At 36.8% G+C, this 17500-nt stretch overlaps 1 protein-coding gene and 1 long non-coding RNA gene across 7 annotated transcripts in view; one reads left to right on the plus strand and one right to left on the minus strand.

Moving 5' to 3' along the window:
* The window catches only part of LOC138029694 (ensconsin-like), an 18690-nt gene extending 8965 nt beyond the window's left edge, over nucleotides 1–9725 (minus strand). For all 5 annotated transcript variants that reach the window (XR_011127917.1, XR_011127918.1, XM_068877440.1 and 2 more), the window contains exons 1-9: nucleotides 9667–9725; nucleotides 8944–8982; nucleotides 8700–8741; nucleotides 8334–8455; nucleotides 6649–6669; nucleotides 5559–5644; nucleotides 960–1055; nucleotides 580–664; nucleotides 1–74 (exon numbers count right to left, since the gene is read on the minus strand). The exon at nucleotides 1–74 is cut by the window's left edge and continues 43 nt beyond it. Coding sequence is in view for 3 of the 5 variants with exons in the window: in XM_068877440.1 (XP_068733541.1) it covers nucleotides 1–74; nucleotides 580–664; nucleotides 960–1055; nucleotides 5559–5644; nucleotides 6649–6669; nucleotides 8334–8428 (457 nt within the window). In the remaining 2 variants the exon portion in view is untranslated. The remainder of the gene's footprint in view (nucleotides 75–579; nucleotides 665–959; nucleotides 1056–5558; nucleotides 5645–6648; nucleotides 6670–8333; nucleotides 8456–8699; nucleotides 8742–8943; nucleotides 8983–9666) is intronic.
* The window catches only part of LOC138029695 (uncharacterized), a 23439-nt gene continuing 6946 nt past the window's right edge, over nucleotides 1008–17500 (plus strand). The window contains exons 1-3 of one of the 2 annotated variants that reach the window (XR_011127920.1): nucleotides 3044–3387; nucleotides 5577–5674; nucleotides 10909–11013. This is a non-coding gene — a long non-coding RNA (uncharacterized lncRNA). Of the gene's footprint in view, nucleotides 1067–3043; nucleotides 3388–5576; nucleotides 5675–10908; nucleotides 11014–17500 lie in introns of those variants that run through there. The other variant, XR_011127919.1, reaches the window with a different exon arrangement.

Below are 17500 nucleotides of genomic sequence, written 5' to 3' on the forward strand. Positions count from 1 at the left end.
GGTCACTCCTTTCTGACTCCCGCAGCTCTTTCTCTTGCTGAGCTCTTTCTGCTCTCCAGTGTTCCTGCTGTTCCCTGTCAAGACCACAATAATAATAATAATAATAATAATAATAATAATAATAATAATAATAATAATAATAATAATAATAATAACACTTTATTTACATGCGTGTCACCTATGAGCTAAAAGCTCGTTTAAACGCGAATGTGAGTTAGGATTTTATTGAAACAAACGAGCGTACGAACTTTTTCCTGAAGGATACCCACAAAAGTTGGAAGTAACCTTTTGGGAAGTAAATTCAAAGTGAAAAGTGTTGAAACTATTCAGGGAATTAAGGCGCATGTCTCACCAAAAGTTGTTTCTGTTTAAACTAATAAGGTCTTTTCTTCTAAATTTTTTACTTATGTTTTATACATAATTATGAGTTTTGGCCTACATTTTCAAATTGGATTGTTATGTAGCAGTTTTTCCTGCAAAACACCTTTTTCGTGCTTTTTAGTCCATGATAAGGACAAAAACATTAAGACCAAAATAAAGTTCTCTTTTACTAGTGCGAAGCTCCTAATAAGGAATTACCTTTCCAGAGTGAGGTCACGGGTAAGGTTTCTTGCCTTTTCCAGTAGTTGCACAAATGCCACATCCTGTGCATCCAGGTCTGTTTCTGTAGGGAAAGATGTTACCCAAAATGTATTAAAGAGAAAATGTTGGTAGATAATAGAATTACGGTGTGTTTAAGAATTTGCTGGAGTTTGTTTGTGGGTTAATTAACATACTGGTTTGCAAAAGCTACCTTCAAGCTGTCATCATAATGTAAATGAAACATTCTTGGTTGGTAATGCTGATCACTTTAGGCTTTGACTTGACATTAGTGGGTTAGTAGGAATAAGATGCAAGTAGGAATAAGATGCATGCAAACAGAGTATCTGCCAAGTACTTGTATGTGTACTTTTCCTCACCAGAAATTTCGCCTACAAATGCTGCATTGCTACCAAGTGATGGAACGAGGCAGATGATCCTCTCTGCCATACCACCTCTGCCATATTTGTCAAGGACTGAAGGGAAGGTAAAGACAATAATTCAAGTATATATTTCAGCAATCAGTTTAGTTTGCCATGATTTTTTTTTGTCTTCTTTAGTGAGGAGCTTTAACCTTACAAAACAGAACACTATTTTAAAACTATTTTTATGCTATTTTTGAGGTATATTTAAAATATATTTGGAACCTATTTGGGAACTATTTTGGTTGTTTATCGCAAAATATGATTTAAATACTATTTAAAGTCTAGTTTTGATGCAGTTTTGAACTGTTTTTAATGGTGTTTTAACCTAATTAAAACACATTTCACAACTATTTTGAAAATACATGAAAAACTTATCCATCTCTGCAAATAAGGCTCCAAATAGGTTTCAACTATGTTTCAAATAGTTTTAAATATTATGACAACCAGCCTTGTAAAGATTTAAAATGTAGTTGTAATGCCTATTTGAAAGCTAGTTCAAATAAAATAGCTTCAAAATAGGTGAAAAACAGTTTAAAATCACCTTTTTAAATAGGTTTTAGCTAAAGCATCATAAAACACAGAAGAATACTGTATATTTAAAACCTATTCTGCAGCTATTTTTTTTCTATTTTATACCTATTTTCAGCCTATTTCAACCAAAATAGCATCAAACTAGGTGAAAAACAGGTTAAAACCCATTTTTCAAATGTGCTTTAATTAAAGCACATAATTAAAACACAAAAGAATATTGTATATTTAAAACTTCTTCTACAGCTATTTAAATCCTAATTTACAGCTATTTAAAACCTATTCTAATAAGAATAGCGCTAAACTAGGTTAAAAACAGGTTAAAAACAATTTTTCAAATAGGTTTTAAATACGCACCATAAAAACACAGAAGAATATTGTGTATTACTGTTACCTATTCCTGCAGCTATTTTAAAATTTATAGCTATTTAAAACCTATTCCAATACAAATAGCTTAGAATCTTGATGTGGCTGATTGTATGCAGAAACAAGAGATTCGTTGCTTTGTCTGCTATCAGTAGCTCCCACATACGTCAGTTATAGATTTCACAGCTTTCCTCGCCAACCCAAATCTTGATTCTTGTTTTAAATTTAAATACGAAAAAAGCTTTTAAGCGTTTCAGATAAAACACAGAACTAAAACAAGAATGCAAAGAGAGATCCTTAAATACATGAAACCATAACTGGTTGAGGAGACAGAATTGGATGCTAAGCATTTTTGTCTGCTGTAAAGGACCTTAATTTCCCTGCTGTCCCATCAAAGATTTTTTTCAGGAAGTGTCTCTTAATATACTTATTCATGGCAACTTTAAAAAAATACAGTAAAAGCGCTATTCTTTTTTTAAATTGACAACTAGTGTCCTTTTCTTGTGTTGTTTAAACTGCAAGTTCTTCTCAAATTGTGATCTTAAGATTTTGTTGCGCGAAAATACTTGGCTATAAGACGCACTCCAATTTTAGCACTCGCCACCCAAAGACAGATTTTTCTTGAAAAAACCGTGCGCCTTATAACCGAATAACTACGGTATACTTCAATGATGCATGTCGTGATTCCTCTAAATCACTGATCATTTCTATTACAATTAAAGTGTGTGAAGAGTAGACTCATAGATTTGGGTCTCTTTACTTAGAACTATCAATAATAGCTTTCTCAGGCATTTTCTGCATTGATTACAATAGTTAAAGTGACAGCATTTAGCATTTTTACGAGGAATCAAATCATTTGTCAATCGTATACATACAACTTGCGGTATGAGGCGAGAGCACTTGTTTTCCAAATCATTTGCTTCACCATTTGCTCTAAAACTTTATTGTTCTTCATTAAAGGTTTACCAATTTTTTCACAGGATTATAGCATTTAAGTCAAATTGAGTATCCTTGCTTCACAAATTGACTCGAAGGTGTGAAAATACATACAGGTAAACCGTTCCTCATTTTAAAGACAATAAGGCATCAAATCAAATTTTATTCACTTAAAGTTAACGCTTACCGTTTTACTTGAGGTGTTGTAAGCATTTCCTTGCCTGGATCAGGATTTAAAGAGTAAAACTAACCAAAATATCGTCACCATGCACGAAAGTGTGATCGTAGATCGTTTGAATAAAACCGCCCAAAATCTGTAAGAGCTGGACTGGTTACCACTGACTGCTGACCAAAACGAAAAGGACTCACTAGTTTCCAGTCCGGTCTTTCTGTTATTCAAGATGGCGGAGGATGACAATCTTTCCACAGATTCAATAAATGGGCAAGATTTGAAATATACCAGAGTTCATTGAAAGGCTTAAGTACTGAATTGGAGTGTGTAATGCATCATGTTCCTTTTGTAATAAGGCCGATTATGAGAGCATCTAACAAGGTAATCCGTTGACGATATTAATGTCACAATCTATAGAATACATCAGAATAAAAGCTTTAAATTCTTTTCCATTTCTCTGTGTACAGATAAAGGACATTGTTTAAGCAAAGTACATATGTTACGAATATAATATAATATCGCATTCACATTGGCATGCTTTGAATAAGACCAAACCTTGTTATACCTGTATTGAAGGTTGAAGTTAAAGCTCATTTTTTCAAGGCACCAGATGAAATCAAATCCTGAAAGGGCACTTAAACTTTGATTATTGTCTCACTGCCACATTCAGTACTATTGCACAAAATTCTCAAGAATTTCAACTCACTCAAGGGACCCTCAAGTTGAATCATTGAGTGGAATTCGTAAAGATTCCCATAAAATCCCAGCTGTACTTTAGCATCATAGAATGAGATGGACTAGCTTAAATCATTTACATAGCTCTTTTATCAGAGACTCTGTACATCTAAGAATAATCATGCAAAGGTTTAGTCTCAGGTGTCAAATTTAGGAACAGTCAATATAATATTCATGTTCAAGTGTGAGATATAATATATAATGTTTACGTAGCTACATTAAAGATACATGTAATTGGCCGTTAAACCATAACATCATCGTATTTTGCAAGACACGATCAAGATTGTTACTTGAAAGACAGTTCAATTGAGCCCACAGAGTTTGGTTAAGGTCACTGGTCACTATTCAGACACTGTTACACTAAATTGCAGTCAATGTCCGTAATCTTGAACATTTTTGGCCTGGAAATTCAATAAAGCCTGGTCAAGCCTGGCTTGAGTCGTAAGGCCTGGAAGGCCAGACTTTTTTGACCTTCAGATTTCTTGCATTCAAATACAGACTGTATTCACTCACATGAAAAATTATTCCAGCATCAAGCTCATTATCATGATTCGAGTGTATACTCAGCAATTCAAAAGTACCTTTAAATTATTCTTTCCAATTTGAAATAGTTATAAATAGACTATTTTATCCCTATTTTGAAGCTTTATGATGGTTGCCCATTTTAAATAGATATTAAATAGGTTATTAAAAATTTGTTTGAAAAATTATAATGATTCGAGTATACTCAGCAATTTGAAAATACCTTTCAAATACGTATACTCCTTTCAAGTTCAAACTAGTTTTAAATAGACTATTTTATTCCTATTTAGGAGATTTATGAATGCCATACATTTGAAATAGATTTCAACTACACTATTTAATTACTATTTTTGTAAAGAATATTTCACAACCACTTTTTAAATCATCAACTTTTTCGTAGTTGCCTTGTAATTATTATTTAAATAGCATATTTTAAACTATTTTGAAACATGTGTGGTGTATAAATAGATTGCAAATACCTATTTGGAACCTATTGTTCTGAGAAATAGATTACAAATAGCTGAACTCATTCTATCAGTGGTCATTAACTAGTGTTTAACTTCTATTTAACTACATTTTAAATACATGGCACTATTTTTCAATTTTCGCAACATAGGATTAAAATAGAGTATGATGACCTTAAACTAGTGAGCAAATAGTTAAAATAGCATTCAAACAGATTCAAACCAGGTTAAAATAAGGTTGGTTTGGTAATTAAATATATATAATGGTGTAGTCATTCCTGGGTAGTCATGGATGGCAGCATGCCCCAATTATTTTTGTCTTATTTGATTATTAAATCCTCGGGCAGCAATGTATGTTGCAGGTCATTTAGTTTTGTTTTTGTTTTTTTTTATTTTTTGTTCTTTTATTTTCATTCATGGCAAGAAATTACTGAAATTAATGTTTTGTTGGACATGTTTCACACTGCACTTAAAAAGAAAACAACAAACATAGTATTTGAGGTAGAGGTTGTTAAAGATGATGTTGTTAGCAGTGGTGGTCAAAAGTAATACACTCTGTTTTTACCCAGAACATAAAAAAACAGTGTTCATTCTTAACCACATCATTAAGAATATTGGTGGTTTAGACCTTGTTGTGTGAGAGTTACAGATGTATGTAGGAGATCGGCAAATTGCACAACTTCTCACGTCAAAAGAAAACTGTTCCTCGGGTAATCTTGACTTAATTTATGGTGTTGTTGTCTTTATTAACTTTGCAAGTCATGTGCTAAACATGCTTGTGACAAGAAAAACCTTGTTTTTAAAGAAATACAGTGCAATTTTAATACATACCTTTTTTGCCATCATCAGATGACATTTCTGTCACCCAAAAGAGCCAAAGATGTTGATTTTCAGAGTTTACTACTCTATAAAGAAGCCTATTCAAGATAAAGTCCATTGTGAACAAAGTGAGCATGATTCACCATACTTAGCTCGCTGGAAGAATGCTGGCAATACAATGCCTAAATTGCCTGTATGCTTTAAAGTGGTACTATGACGAAAATCGCATCTTTCTTATCTAAGCCATTTTGAAACATAAACAAGTAGTCTGCGTGAGAAGAAAAATGCTGATTACTTTTTTCAAATATCTCTTTATGTCCAAAAAAGAGATGTCTTAACCAATTTATATCAGAATTTTTTCATTTTTTGCAGTAAGATTCTACTAAATGTTCTCCACAATATGAGCTTAACAGTTCTGTTACCATAGCATCATACTGGGTTCCACACCTTCCCCATATTATGAGCTTTTCTGGCCACCTTTGGCGTTCCATTTGGATATTTGCTAGCAGCACTAGATATGCATGATCCAGCAAGCATATAAATATGTTAGCACGACTTTGTAGCGTTGTTTAACATTTCAAGCTGAAAGTCACTAACATATTGAAATCAAGTGGGTGGGTACTGGAAAAGAGTGAGTTGCCATGAGAACATAATTTTTTAGAGCCATCGGTGTGTTTCCTGTAGAACTATTAGACTACCAAGTTTCAATGGTCTGCCTTGTAAATTGGCCAAGGTAGCTCTATTTATATACTCAATATAATATTAGGTTGAGTGTATGATGTCATCAGTCATGTCATTTGCATATTTTACCCATTTTTCAAACTTAAATATCTCCGGAACTAATGAAGATATTTGCAGATGGTAAATGGCGTTATTGTTCTTTCATGGAATTCTATGTGATAAACTCAAAAAATCAAGGGGTAAAAATTTGATCATAGTACCACTTTAAACAAGGTTTAAACTGAACTTGTGTATTAAAAGAGGTTGCAAGTACATTTAGCAGTTGACTCAATATATATGACTTCAATGGATAGAATTTTAAGAATTTTAACTGCATTGAGTTTGTTTATACATTGCGCTACTTAAAGGAGGACTTGTTTACCTTAAAATATTCTCCCTTTTGCTGTAACTAATACACACAAAAAAGTAAAGTTAAAACACAGGCAAACGGAGGTTCAGATTTATGGGATTCTCGCTAATATTATTAATTTTATTTCAATAAGGCCATCCAACACCACGATATATACCGGTATATATCTTGATATATATATATATATATATATATATATATATAGATATAGCTCTTTGGCATTACAAAGCTTTTGCTTTTATGTTCAAATTGAGCACTCTACTAGGATGAGTCATTGCCGCTAGCAATTGCGCATGCTCACTAGCTCGCTAGTTTGAGCACTCTGGCATGACTTGGATGTACCACATGTGTGGGACATCTGGGGTGGCTTTATAGCTTAACCTCCATCCTAGACATCAGCACTGCACTGATGAGGCCCAGAAGGCCGAAACAGTACTGTCTGCAGTTAGATATAGCTCTTTGGCATTACAAAGCTTTTGCTTTTATGTTCAAATTGAGCACTCTACTAGGATGAGTCATTGCCGCTAGCAATTGCGCATGCTCACTAGCTCGCTAGTTTGAGCACTCCGGCATGGCTTAGATGTACCACATGTGTTGGACATTTGGGGTGGCTTTATAGCTTAACCTCCATCCTAGACATCAGCACTGCACTGATGAGGCCCAGAAGGCCGAAACAGTACTGTCTGCAGTTAGATATAGCTCTTTGGCATTACAAAGCTTTTGCTTTTATGTTCAAATTGAGCACTCTACTAGGATGAGTCATTGCCGCTAGCAATTGCGCATGCTCACTAGCTCGCTAGTTTGAGCACTCTGGCATGACTTGGATGTACCACATGTGTGGGACATCTGGGGTGGCTTTATAGCTTAACCTCCATCCTAGACATCAGCATTGCACTGATGAGGCCCAGAAGGCCGAAACAGTACTGTCTGCAGTTATATATATACATATATATATATATGTATATATGTATATAACCAAAAAAGTGGAAAGAAATCCTCATCTACTATAAAGTGCTCAATAGCAGAGCTAGAGCTATGAATAATTCTATTCCAAGAGCTAGGTTATTTGAACATTTACTGCAACTCTGAGTTTCATGCTTCTTGCGAAGCAATCATCAGGCAACTGCCAGAAATAACGGTTACAATCCCAGAAATTTGAAATACAGAACAACGGAACAATGTAACTAAGAGATGCAATTTGTGTCTGTGGAAAAAGTATTTTATCATTTGTAAACCGGAAATGGCAAGTGTAAACAAAAGAAATGAGCTGTCATCGTGTTGTAGACATGCTAGGAAATTCATGTTAAAAAATGTAAAGATGCAATGACATGCCTAGACGTCACGTACGTATCCGTTGTTCTGTATTTCAAATTTCTGGGATTGTAACCGTTATTTCTGGCAGTTGCCTGATGATTGCTTCGCAAGAAGCATGAAACTCAGAGTTGCTGTAAATGTTCAAATAACCTAGCTCTTGGAGTATAATTATATGATGTATATATATATATCAACACCAAGATAGATTTATATCTATGTGTGTGTATGTGTGTGTGTGTGGAGAGAGATATAGATAGATAGACGTCAAACCTGTAAACATTTAATTTCCTCATGCCACTCCAAGTGAATTATTAACATAATTATCACCAACAGAAGCCATATCTACAATATAACATGCAATCTAGCCCATAAATTCACATCACCTCTTCAAATGAATGGTTTGTGAACGGGGGAAATGGATTGTCCTCCATCCCAGTACAAGAAGCTTGCAAGAGGTGTGTGCATCTTGCTGCCTCATCCGTTCTTGATATGATGTCAGTGATGCCTAAAAGGAGATCAATTTTTTTGTTTTAGTAGCTGTCCCAAACAAACACTTACATGCTCAAACTACATAGTGTTAAAATTTCGACACTTGGCAATTATAAACTATCATAAGAGGTTTGCGGGCACATTCTACTCCAGCACATTGTTCTCAGTTCTCAATGACCATTCACTTTCCATTATGTAATACCTTTAATTAAAGAGCGAGAAGCAGAAACTACATATGGTATGACTCAATCAAACCTTACCTCCCAAACCAGGTGGTGAAAAATCGGTGGTTATCATCCCTGCTGTTAAAGTAAGGAAAGGTGGTTACTTCATTTTTGTGAGTAATGCACCATTCAAAACTCTAATAACACTAATGCTACACACATTTTGCAACACAATGTACACATTCATGTAAAGGTAGAGGAGCATGTGGTGTTGATGTTGGTTATTTTTAGAGTTAGAGCAGGGTGACAAAAACAAACGAAAAATTTATTCCACACTTACCACGGGTTCCTTCTCCGTAAAATGGAGTGATACTGAAACCTGTGTGAATAAGGTACGTAGGTGACGAGACCAGAAATTGTTCTGCATTACTTTTCTCCTCAAAATTCTCATTCTTGTCAATTACATTAAATTATCTTATTATCATTTAGGATGAATAAAAAGTTCTTAAATAACTGAGTATGAGAGCTGTAATGGGAAATATTTTCCAAACCACAACTGCATTGGCCAAAGTGCTTATTTTGAGGTATTATAGATGCTGTCTCTTTCTGGAACATCCTCTGATTACTGTTCCATGTAAGTTATATGTGTCTAACACTTCCCAAAAGTATTTCAGACCTTTCCAATAATTTATTTGATGAACAGTTCAAAATGTTTGGAGATTACCAAACATCAAATTATAGCTTTGATCATCGCAGTGAATAGCAATGATTTTAAGCAATTGCTTAAAATTGATTTCTGTAATATGTAATGCATGTCCATCTACAATTACCAAACATGTTTAAAGATTCCTGATATTAAGATATTCTCATAACTTTTTCAAGGGTTTTGTAGGGGAAAAAACAATAATTTTGACAATCTTCTCTGTAACGTGTCCCAATATGTATAATATTAGTAATAATTATAACAATTGGATATATTTTTCAACCTCATCTTGCTGCACTGGTTGACAGTTCTTACTTTTTGCGTACTGAGACTGATACTGGATGTATTCGCAAAGTTTACCTGTCAAGAATGTGATAGGGGTGTTCCGGGTTGTCTTACAGAAAGCAGCTGAGCCTCCTGTAATAATGGAAGATGTTGTTGTTGTTGTTGTTGTTATGGGTGATGCAGGTCTTGCTTCTGATGGCCCTTAAATTAAACAGCAAATTAATGGAAATTAAATTCCACTTAAATTTCTAAGACTTTTACCGGTATGTCCAACTGCAATACAGTGTGAAACGGTGCCCCACTTGATGTAGTGTTCAAAGGTTCTTAATAATATTACTTGGGGGTATCATGGAGTTAGAGAGTTATACTGTTAAAGTAGGTAACAGGTTAACTAGCTCAAAGCATGTGTAATTGCATGTGTAATTGCATGTTTAGGAAGTGGTGTCCAATCTGTCCGTAGTGTTTTAAAGGGTACAGGAAAAAAGTGGTGTGGACACAAAATGGAGCCTGGTTGGTTCACTACAAATTGGCAATGAAGACAAATATCAAAGCAAGATTGTTACACTGTAACCCATTAAAAGGGCACCACACACTAACTAATAACTTACAGTTCCACAGTTACTTCCTTACCTTGAAGATCTTGTACAACGATAACATCATCATCAAATGTACTGTGGTGTAGATCCCAAGTATCTTTATAAGAATGGAGTACAATAAAAATTACTGTTATTATTATTAATATCTTGTTAATGTAAATTTCAGAGTACTGTAGGTCTACATGAACATTTTGGGTTAATATCAATCTTTATTGTAAGTTACTTACAGTCACTTAGAGTATGAAAGTGAGCCGTAGAAGGCGTTTTCCAGTGGTTAGGGTGTTGGGTTTGCATGCGGTTGCCCCAGGTTCAAATCCCATTCTAACCTCTGGTCAGGATTTGTTTCCGGTTGTCACCGATTCAACTCTGCCACGCGTTGTAAAAATGGTTGCCTCTCGCCATGTTTCTGTTAAATTTGCTTCTTTCAGATTATTAAAACGTGGAGTGTCTGTGAACTAGCTTGATAGCAAAGTGCACATATAAATAAAGCATTTACAATTTTTTTAATTTTTACAAAAGAGGCGGTGACCAGGAACATTCTGTATGTTGCAATTAGGGTCCTTTGCCCCCAATTCTATCTAAACATTGTCTTGAAAGAAACTGTATTGATCAATTTTATTCCCATACAGGAAAGGAGGGAGGGAGTTAAAATGGCAAAAAATGTCATGTTTCACTTAGAAAGAAGTTGCAATTTGTTTTTGTTTTTGTATTATTTGTTCAGTGCTGTCTGAAAAAGCAGAGATTACATCACATGGAGCTTACCATCATCATCAGTTTGTTGCGCTAACCTCTCAAGGTATCTTCTTGTTTCACCTTACAAAGAAAGGTATTGACATTAAGATAAAAAAAAATCAGTGCATATACATATACACACACACACATATATGTGCGTTCACCCCTGCACTCTTACGGGGACAGACATATGAATGCACACCAGCTCTGTGGGACAGTTCAGAATATGGGGACATGTTCGATTCCTCACAAAAATGTCCCCAGAAGTTGGCATTTAACTGTAACCATACCATACTTCTGGGGACTTCAGGGACTTTTGTGAGAGACAAGACTTTGTACCGTATGTTAAAGATCAATGAAGCCCTCAGAAATCCCACAAAGACAAGACCTAGAGCACAAAGAAATTATATATATGTGTGTGTGTGTATTTCATGTTAAATTGTCATCCATTTAATTATTTTTGTTACTTTTGGAATTCCATTTTGTAATGACAACCAACTGGTTGTTGTCATGGCAATCATCATATGCATGTCAGGCCAAAGGAATTGGCAGTCTGTTTCAACATTACCCTGGTTTTGTCTTTATGTGACTTAAGCTTGGTAAACCCTAGCCACCTAAAAAAATAATTATTCTTCTTACTTCCACCTCTTGGTTGATGAGTTGGGGTAGTGGCTGCTGTACTGGGCCACCGTGATGGTAGGATTGATGAGGTGGCATTTGCTGTGGTCGTAGTAGAGTAGCTGGATGTCACAGAGGCAGGATGGGAAGTGGTTAATGTAGATTGTGATGATGAGATGAATGGCAAATTAGACTCTGTGGCAAGTCCTGGTGATGGTGGAGAAACTGGACTAGAGGCAGAGGCACCTATAAGTGAAATCAAGATTTATTTTCTAATTGGATGTGGTGCCTTCTAAATACATCTTTGTTTCTTGTTGTTATGTACACTATAAAATGTTTCATGTTTACTTGGTTTGGTAATAATTAACGAACGTGTAGTTTTATCAAAAACAGTTTGGAGTCTTCTGGTCTCCAACCTCTATAGATAAATGTAACTGTTCTCAGGATTGGTAACCAGTTGATTTAAAAAGAGAATGATGATGTAGCAACCACATATCAAGGACTTATAAAAAGTGTGACACAAAAATAAAAACTGGAACATAAATTAGGTTAAGATTGTAAGTTCCCGTACGGAACGAGCAGATCTGTTTATAGTCTGCTACAGATGTGCAGACAATCTACAGATGATCTACAGATTATCTGCAGATCATCTGCAGAATGTCTGCAGAATGTCTTCAGATCTTCTGCAGCGATAATCTGCAACAAGTCTGCAAATTTGCAGATGCTCTGCAGACGAAATCAGCCTATCCGGTTTTAAAAAAGCCCACAAAATGCACCAATCAAACAACGTTTATTTAAAAGACAGAGAGAGGAAGTCGGTCTGTTATTCATCAAAAGTAAAGGATTAATGCTGATAGATATGCGAAATGATATCACCAGCAGGAATTTAAAGTATTTTCTTAGCGTGACATTTTCAACGCATTCCAAATGATTTAAAAAAAAACCTCGAGTAGCAACCACTGCTTTCAAGAATCTAAGCTTTGCATAGACTGCGAGCAACGAGGGAACTTGCTCGCAGGCTAGGCTTTGCATGCTTTTTTTTTTTTTTTTGGTTTGCTTGGCAGGTTATTTACAGAAACGAGATCGAGTAAACTAGATACTGCCCACAGTCTTTCAGAGTTCTCCAGAACCACTTGTAATTTTTGCGGTGTTTGGTGTGATTCGTTATCCTCGCCGCACCGCAACCCATCGGCTTGAATGCCGAAAGACTGATACACGGCGTCTGCAGGCAGAAATTACAAGTCCGAACAGCGATTTCATGTTTTTCGATTCTTCCAGATTCAGCTGTAGGTGGCTGTTCTGCTGGAGGCGCGAGTTCGCCCGACGTCTTATTTCTTGGGAAGAGACGAACAGGGTGTTGGTGGCGTAGGACCATCTTCTTGCGGTACGGCAAAACGTTTGCGGCCTGGAAATAAATGATGGAAACATTTTTTTCTTATGGACGAACATCAAGAAACTGGCAGAATTGTGCGACCACAGTGGAAATACTGTATTAGGAATCTGCTGTGCTTTTTTTTAATTCTTGCTGCTAGAAGTGCGATGTTCTGTATAGGCATTTTGTCCAGTCTCTGAGCATCAGACTCAGTGTACATTTACGGTAGTGCTATAGTAGTCAATTTATATATATTCCGATGGGAAAACCTCCATACATGCGATAAAATGAATGAGTAATTAGATTTTGCCGGAAACGGGATCAAGGATGACATAACCTCAGACTAAAGGGCATCAAGTTTCAAAGTGATGTTCGTTGCAAAGGTGGCGCGCTTTTCGGAAATAATAGTGAAATAAATAATGTAGCTAAGGAAAAGAACGGAAGGTAACTGGAATCCTTTACCAAAGAATTAAAGAAAACTCCCTCGCGCACACAGTGCGAAGAGGATACGGGAAGGTTAATTAAAAGACGTAATACAATCTAACAAAACAGGAAGGAAAATCGCAATAAATAGCATTTACCTTCCCCCGATTGTACTGGTCTTATGGAAACCACTTCACAGTTTTCTTGCTGCCTAAGAAGACAGAGAATATCATCCTCTTGATGCTCCGGTATCTCAACAGTTAACTACAATAAAAAAAAAAAGGGTTTTCAGACAAGGCACAAAACGGTGAGGTAAAATGAATAACTTGACAAAAATATAGTTCGGCTCAAGTATTCTTAGTAAATGATAGCCTGCGTAGCATGTGCGGTTTTGGTATAAAGGCGGACGAGGGCAGAAAAACCGCCCGGCTCGACAAAACCGCCATGCTACGCAGGCTAAGTAACTGACCGTTGTACTCACCCTCACTCGTTTTGCTGCAGTAGATCCAAGAATTTTTTTTGACCCGTGTCTTCGTCTAAAATCATCTGCAAGTCGCTAGCTGTGATCCTTGGTCTACGATGTTAACGAATCGAGGTCTCGAATAAACCGAGTACGAGTGACAGCTCCCCCAGTCCAAGGTTCCTTATATAGGCAGAAAATGTGACGTTGACCCTCGGAACTCAGTCGCTCCTTGATTATCATGTTACCACAAGCGTTAATACCCCTATCACGCAACGTTTTTACTGACAAGTTGACTATGTCTATGTTTCCAAAGGGATAAGAAAGTAACGACTCAAACTTTGAAAGCCACAAAAACTTGGAATGGAATGATTGCAGATTTTAATTATCTTATTTTGAGATGGATTACGCCACTAATCAAGTTGAGCATAGTTAATCCCCGGCACTAAAATTGAAGCATGTTGAACTTCAAAGATAAATTAAGGCCGTTTACACAACAGAAAAATTTGGTTCCGGACCGGTCAAAAAAGCGGTACGGACTCATAACTTTTGTAAAGGAACACTGGAGTTTCTGCAGGGCCATAGGCGCCTATGGCCCTGTGAAAACTCCAGTGTTTCTTTACAAAATTTATGGGTCCGTACCGCTTTTTTGACGAGTCCGGCCCCAAATTTTTCTGTCGTGTAAAAGGCCTTTTAGTGCTCATGGGCCCGTAGCTTATTGAATGTCCAGAAAAGTGATCAGATCTGAGGAGCGCCGGAGTGTTTTCGATTTCAGCGTCGGCATGACCTTCGCGTCAATCACGACAACTGATAAGAAAAACATCTCATGATGCAGGCAAGAAAAATAATCACAGTACAGTAATTTAACCATCTTATTGCACTTTTTATAATTCATTCACCTGTTGACTTCAACTTTCGTATCGTTGTTCTATCAACACTGATATGTCGATCGATCAAATGTTTTTCCCTGAGCGTTTGGAACTGAGAATTTAACACCAATGCACCCTGCAGTACTGCTCTTAAATTCTATTGAAAGAATGTGTCAGGTATGGGTGCCTAATTGCTATATAATGAGGATAAATTAAAGAGCCAATGAAGTAAAAAAATTTTTTGCGTATATTTGAAGTTTGTGGTGTCTTGATTACGAAATGAAAAACGAAATTCGACAAAACCTACTAAAACCCCATTTTTTCTCCCTCCCAATAACCTCAAAATTCACCAAATCGTGTCCCGTGGACTGGGAACGAGTCTTTGTTCCTGACAACGCTGATGACGTAGAAAATGCCTCGAAGAGTTGTTACTTCTCACATATTCATGTAAGCGGGGTGTTTCTAAAACGAAGACCCAAAAACGCGGACCTAAGACCTAAGACCCACTCATCTAAAACAAAGACCCATTGATCTAAAAGGAAGACCCTGTGATATAAAACGAAGACCCACTGATCTAAAACGAAGACCGTGTGATCTAAAACGAAGACCCACTGATCTAAAACGAAGACCCTGTGATCTAAAACGAAGACCCGCTGATCTAAAACGAAGACCCTGTGATCTAAAACGAAGACCCACTGATCTAAAACGAAGACCCGCTGATCTAAAACGAAGACCCACTGATCTAAAACGAAGACCCACTGATCTAAAACGAAGACCCTGTGATCTAAAACGAAGACCCTGTGATCTAAAACGAAGACCCTGTGATCTAAAACGAAGACCCACTGATCTAAAACGAAGACCCTGTGATCTAAAACGAGGACCCGCTGATCTAAAACGAAGACCCTGTGATCTAAAACGAAGACCCACTGATCTAAAACGAAGACCCACTGATCTAAAACGAAGACCCACTGATCTAAAACGAAGACCCACCGATCTAAAGCGAAGACCCACCTCAAAAGTGTTCAAACGATGCCATTGTATATTATGGAATTGCGGGAACGATGGAACAGTGGAACATCTGAATGTGAGCTCTGAGTGTGTGTTCTCGAAACTCCTCACTAGTAATGATATAGCGATGTGGGAGTAAGGTATCATCGAGTTTGGATTCGAGTTCGAGTTCGAGTTGGACTTCGAGTTGGACTTCGAGTTGGACTTCGAGTTGGACTTCGAGTTGCGCTTCGAGTTAATAATTAAAACGCAAGTATATAATTGATAATAATGTATAATTATTATTTATTATTAATGTTAATAAGCAAAGAGATGTATAAGCTGGGCGAAGAACAGGAATTCGGGGCAATATTGGGATTTTTCATTTTTTTTTTCATGTGGTTTAAGTAATAAAATTGCTGACACATTAAAATATAGAGCAGGGATATAGGTTTTCAACAATGTGTGGTACCTTTTGTCACTGCGAATGAATAATAACAAATTGTCCATATTTGGGGTCGTGGCCCATATCTTTACTAATAGACGATTTCATATTATTCAGAATTAAAAATAATTTGAATTACCTCTCCACATTTCATTTCGCTCTACAAGACAATCATAGGCACTTGCAAAGAAAAAACGTAACGAAAGTGAACTACGATTGACATTTAAAACGAGCTGTCTTCTCACAGTCAGTTTAGAGAGATGACAGACCAAACACAATTCCCACTTCTCGTGATGGTGTTGTACCTTGACCCTTAGAGTTTTGCTCTCACAAGTATATCTTTTAAGGATTTCCCCTTTCTGTAGGACATGAAAGGGGGCTCCTTGTATATTTCCCTGAGTAAGGGTTAGTTCTATCCAATGCCATTTTCCCATTAGTATTTTCTTAAGATGAGGCACTGATGGGTGATATTGCGTTACAAAGGGCAGTGGCTTATCTCGCGTCTTTTGTCTCTGTTGTAAAGCCGACTCTCTTTCTGTAAATTTCACTTCGGAGAGGATATGATCAACCAGATGCCTGGGATAGCCTCTCATACGCAAACGGACTCTGAAATTGCGAATGTTTTCCTCAAAAGTCGTTTTTGAGGAGTTTGTCCTGAGTAGTCTCAGAGCTTCGCCTTTGATAAATCCTTTACTGACCCCTGGTGGGTGGCAGGAGGAATAGTGCGTATATTGAAATGTCTCAGTCGGTTTGAAGTGTGAGCGCACGTGTCTGTTAGTGTCACGCGTCACGCGTTATGCCACTTGCACTTTCTTAACAGAAATGGACACTGCTTTGATTCAAATCCTTTCTCTTCATGACAGATCGTTGGTTAGCATCAGATCATGGTTATATAGCATTTACATTTCAAGGAAAAATATTCCTTGTCATACTATCGTTGGTTTGTGCCCTCCCATAAGCACAAGCGGTCCTTCGAAAAATGTAAGTATCTCGGCGGGCTCTGGTTTTGCGGGACCTACCCTACCCTACCCCTCTATTTCTTTTTGGGGGGAGGGGGGTTTATTTTTATAGTCAACTTTAACTCGAACTCCAACTCGAACCGCAACTCGAAGTCCAACTCGAAGTCAAACTCGAAATCCAACTCGAATTCCAACTCGAACCATAACTCGAAGTCCAACTCGAAGTCCAACTCGAACTCGAACTCGAATCCAAACTCGATGGTTCGGGATTCCCTAGCGATGTTTAGTGTGATGTCACCGATTGTTACTACAGAAATATGGCAAACAGAACCTAATTATCATTTTAACAGGTTCCCGCAAAGCAGACAAAATTTTATTGGTGGAATTCTGCTCGTTTGGGAAAAAGCTTCAAAAATAAACCACCTCGAAAGGCCACACCATTTGATTT

The sequence above is a fragment of the Montipora capricornis genome, chromosome 13 (genome assembly GCF_036669925.1).
Source record: "Montipora capricornis isolate CH-2021 chromosome 13, ASM3666992v2, whole genome shotgun sequence".
Lineage (NCBI taxonomy): Eukaryota > Metazoa > Cnidaria > Anthozoa > Scleractinia > Acroporidae > Montipora > Montipora capricornis.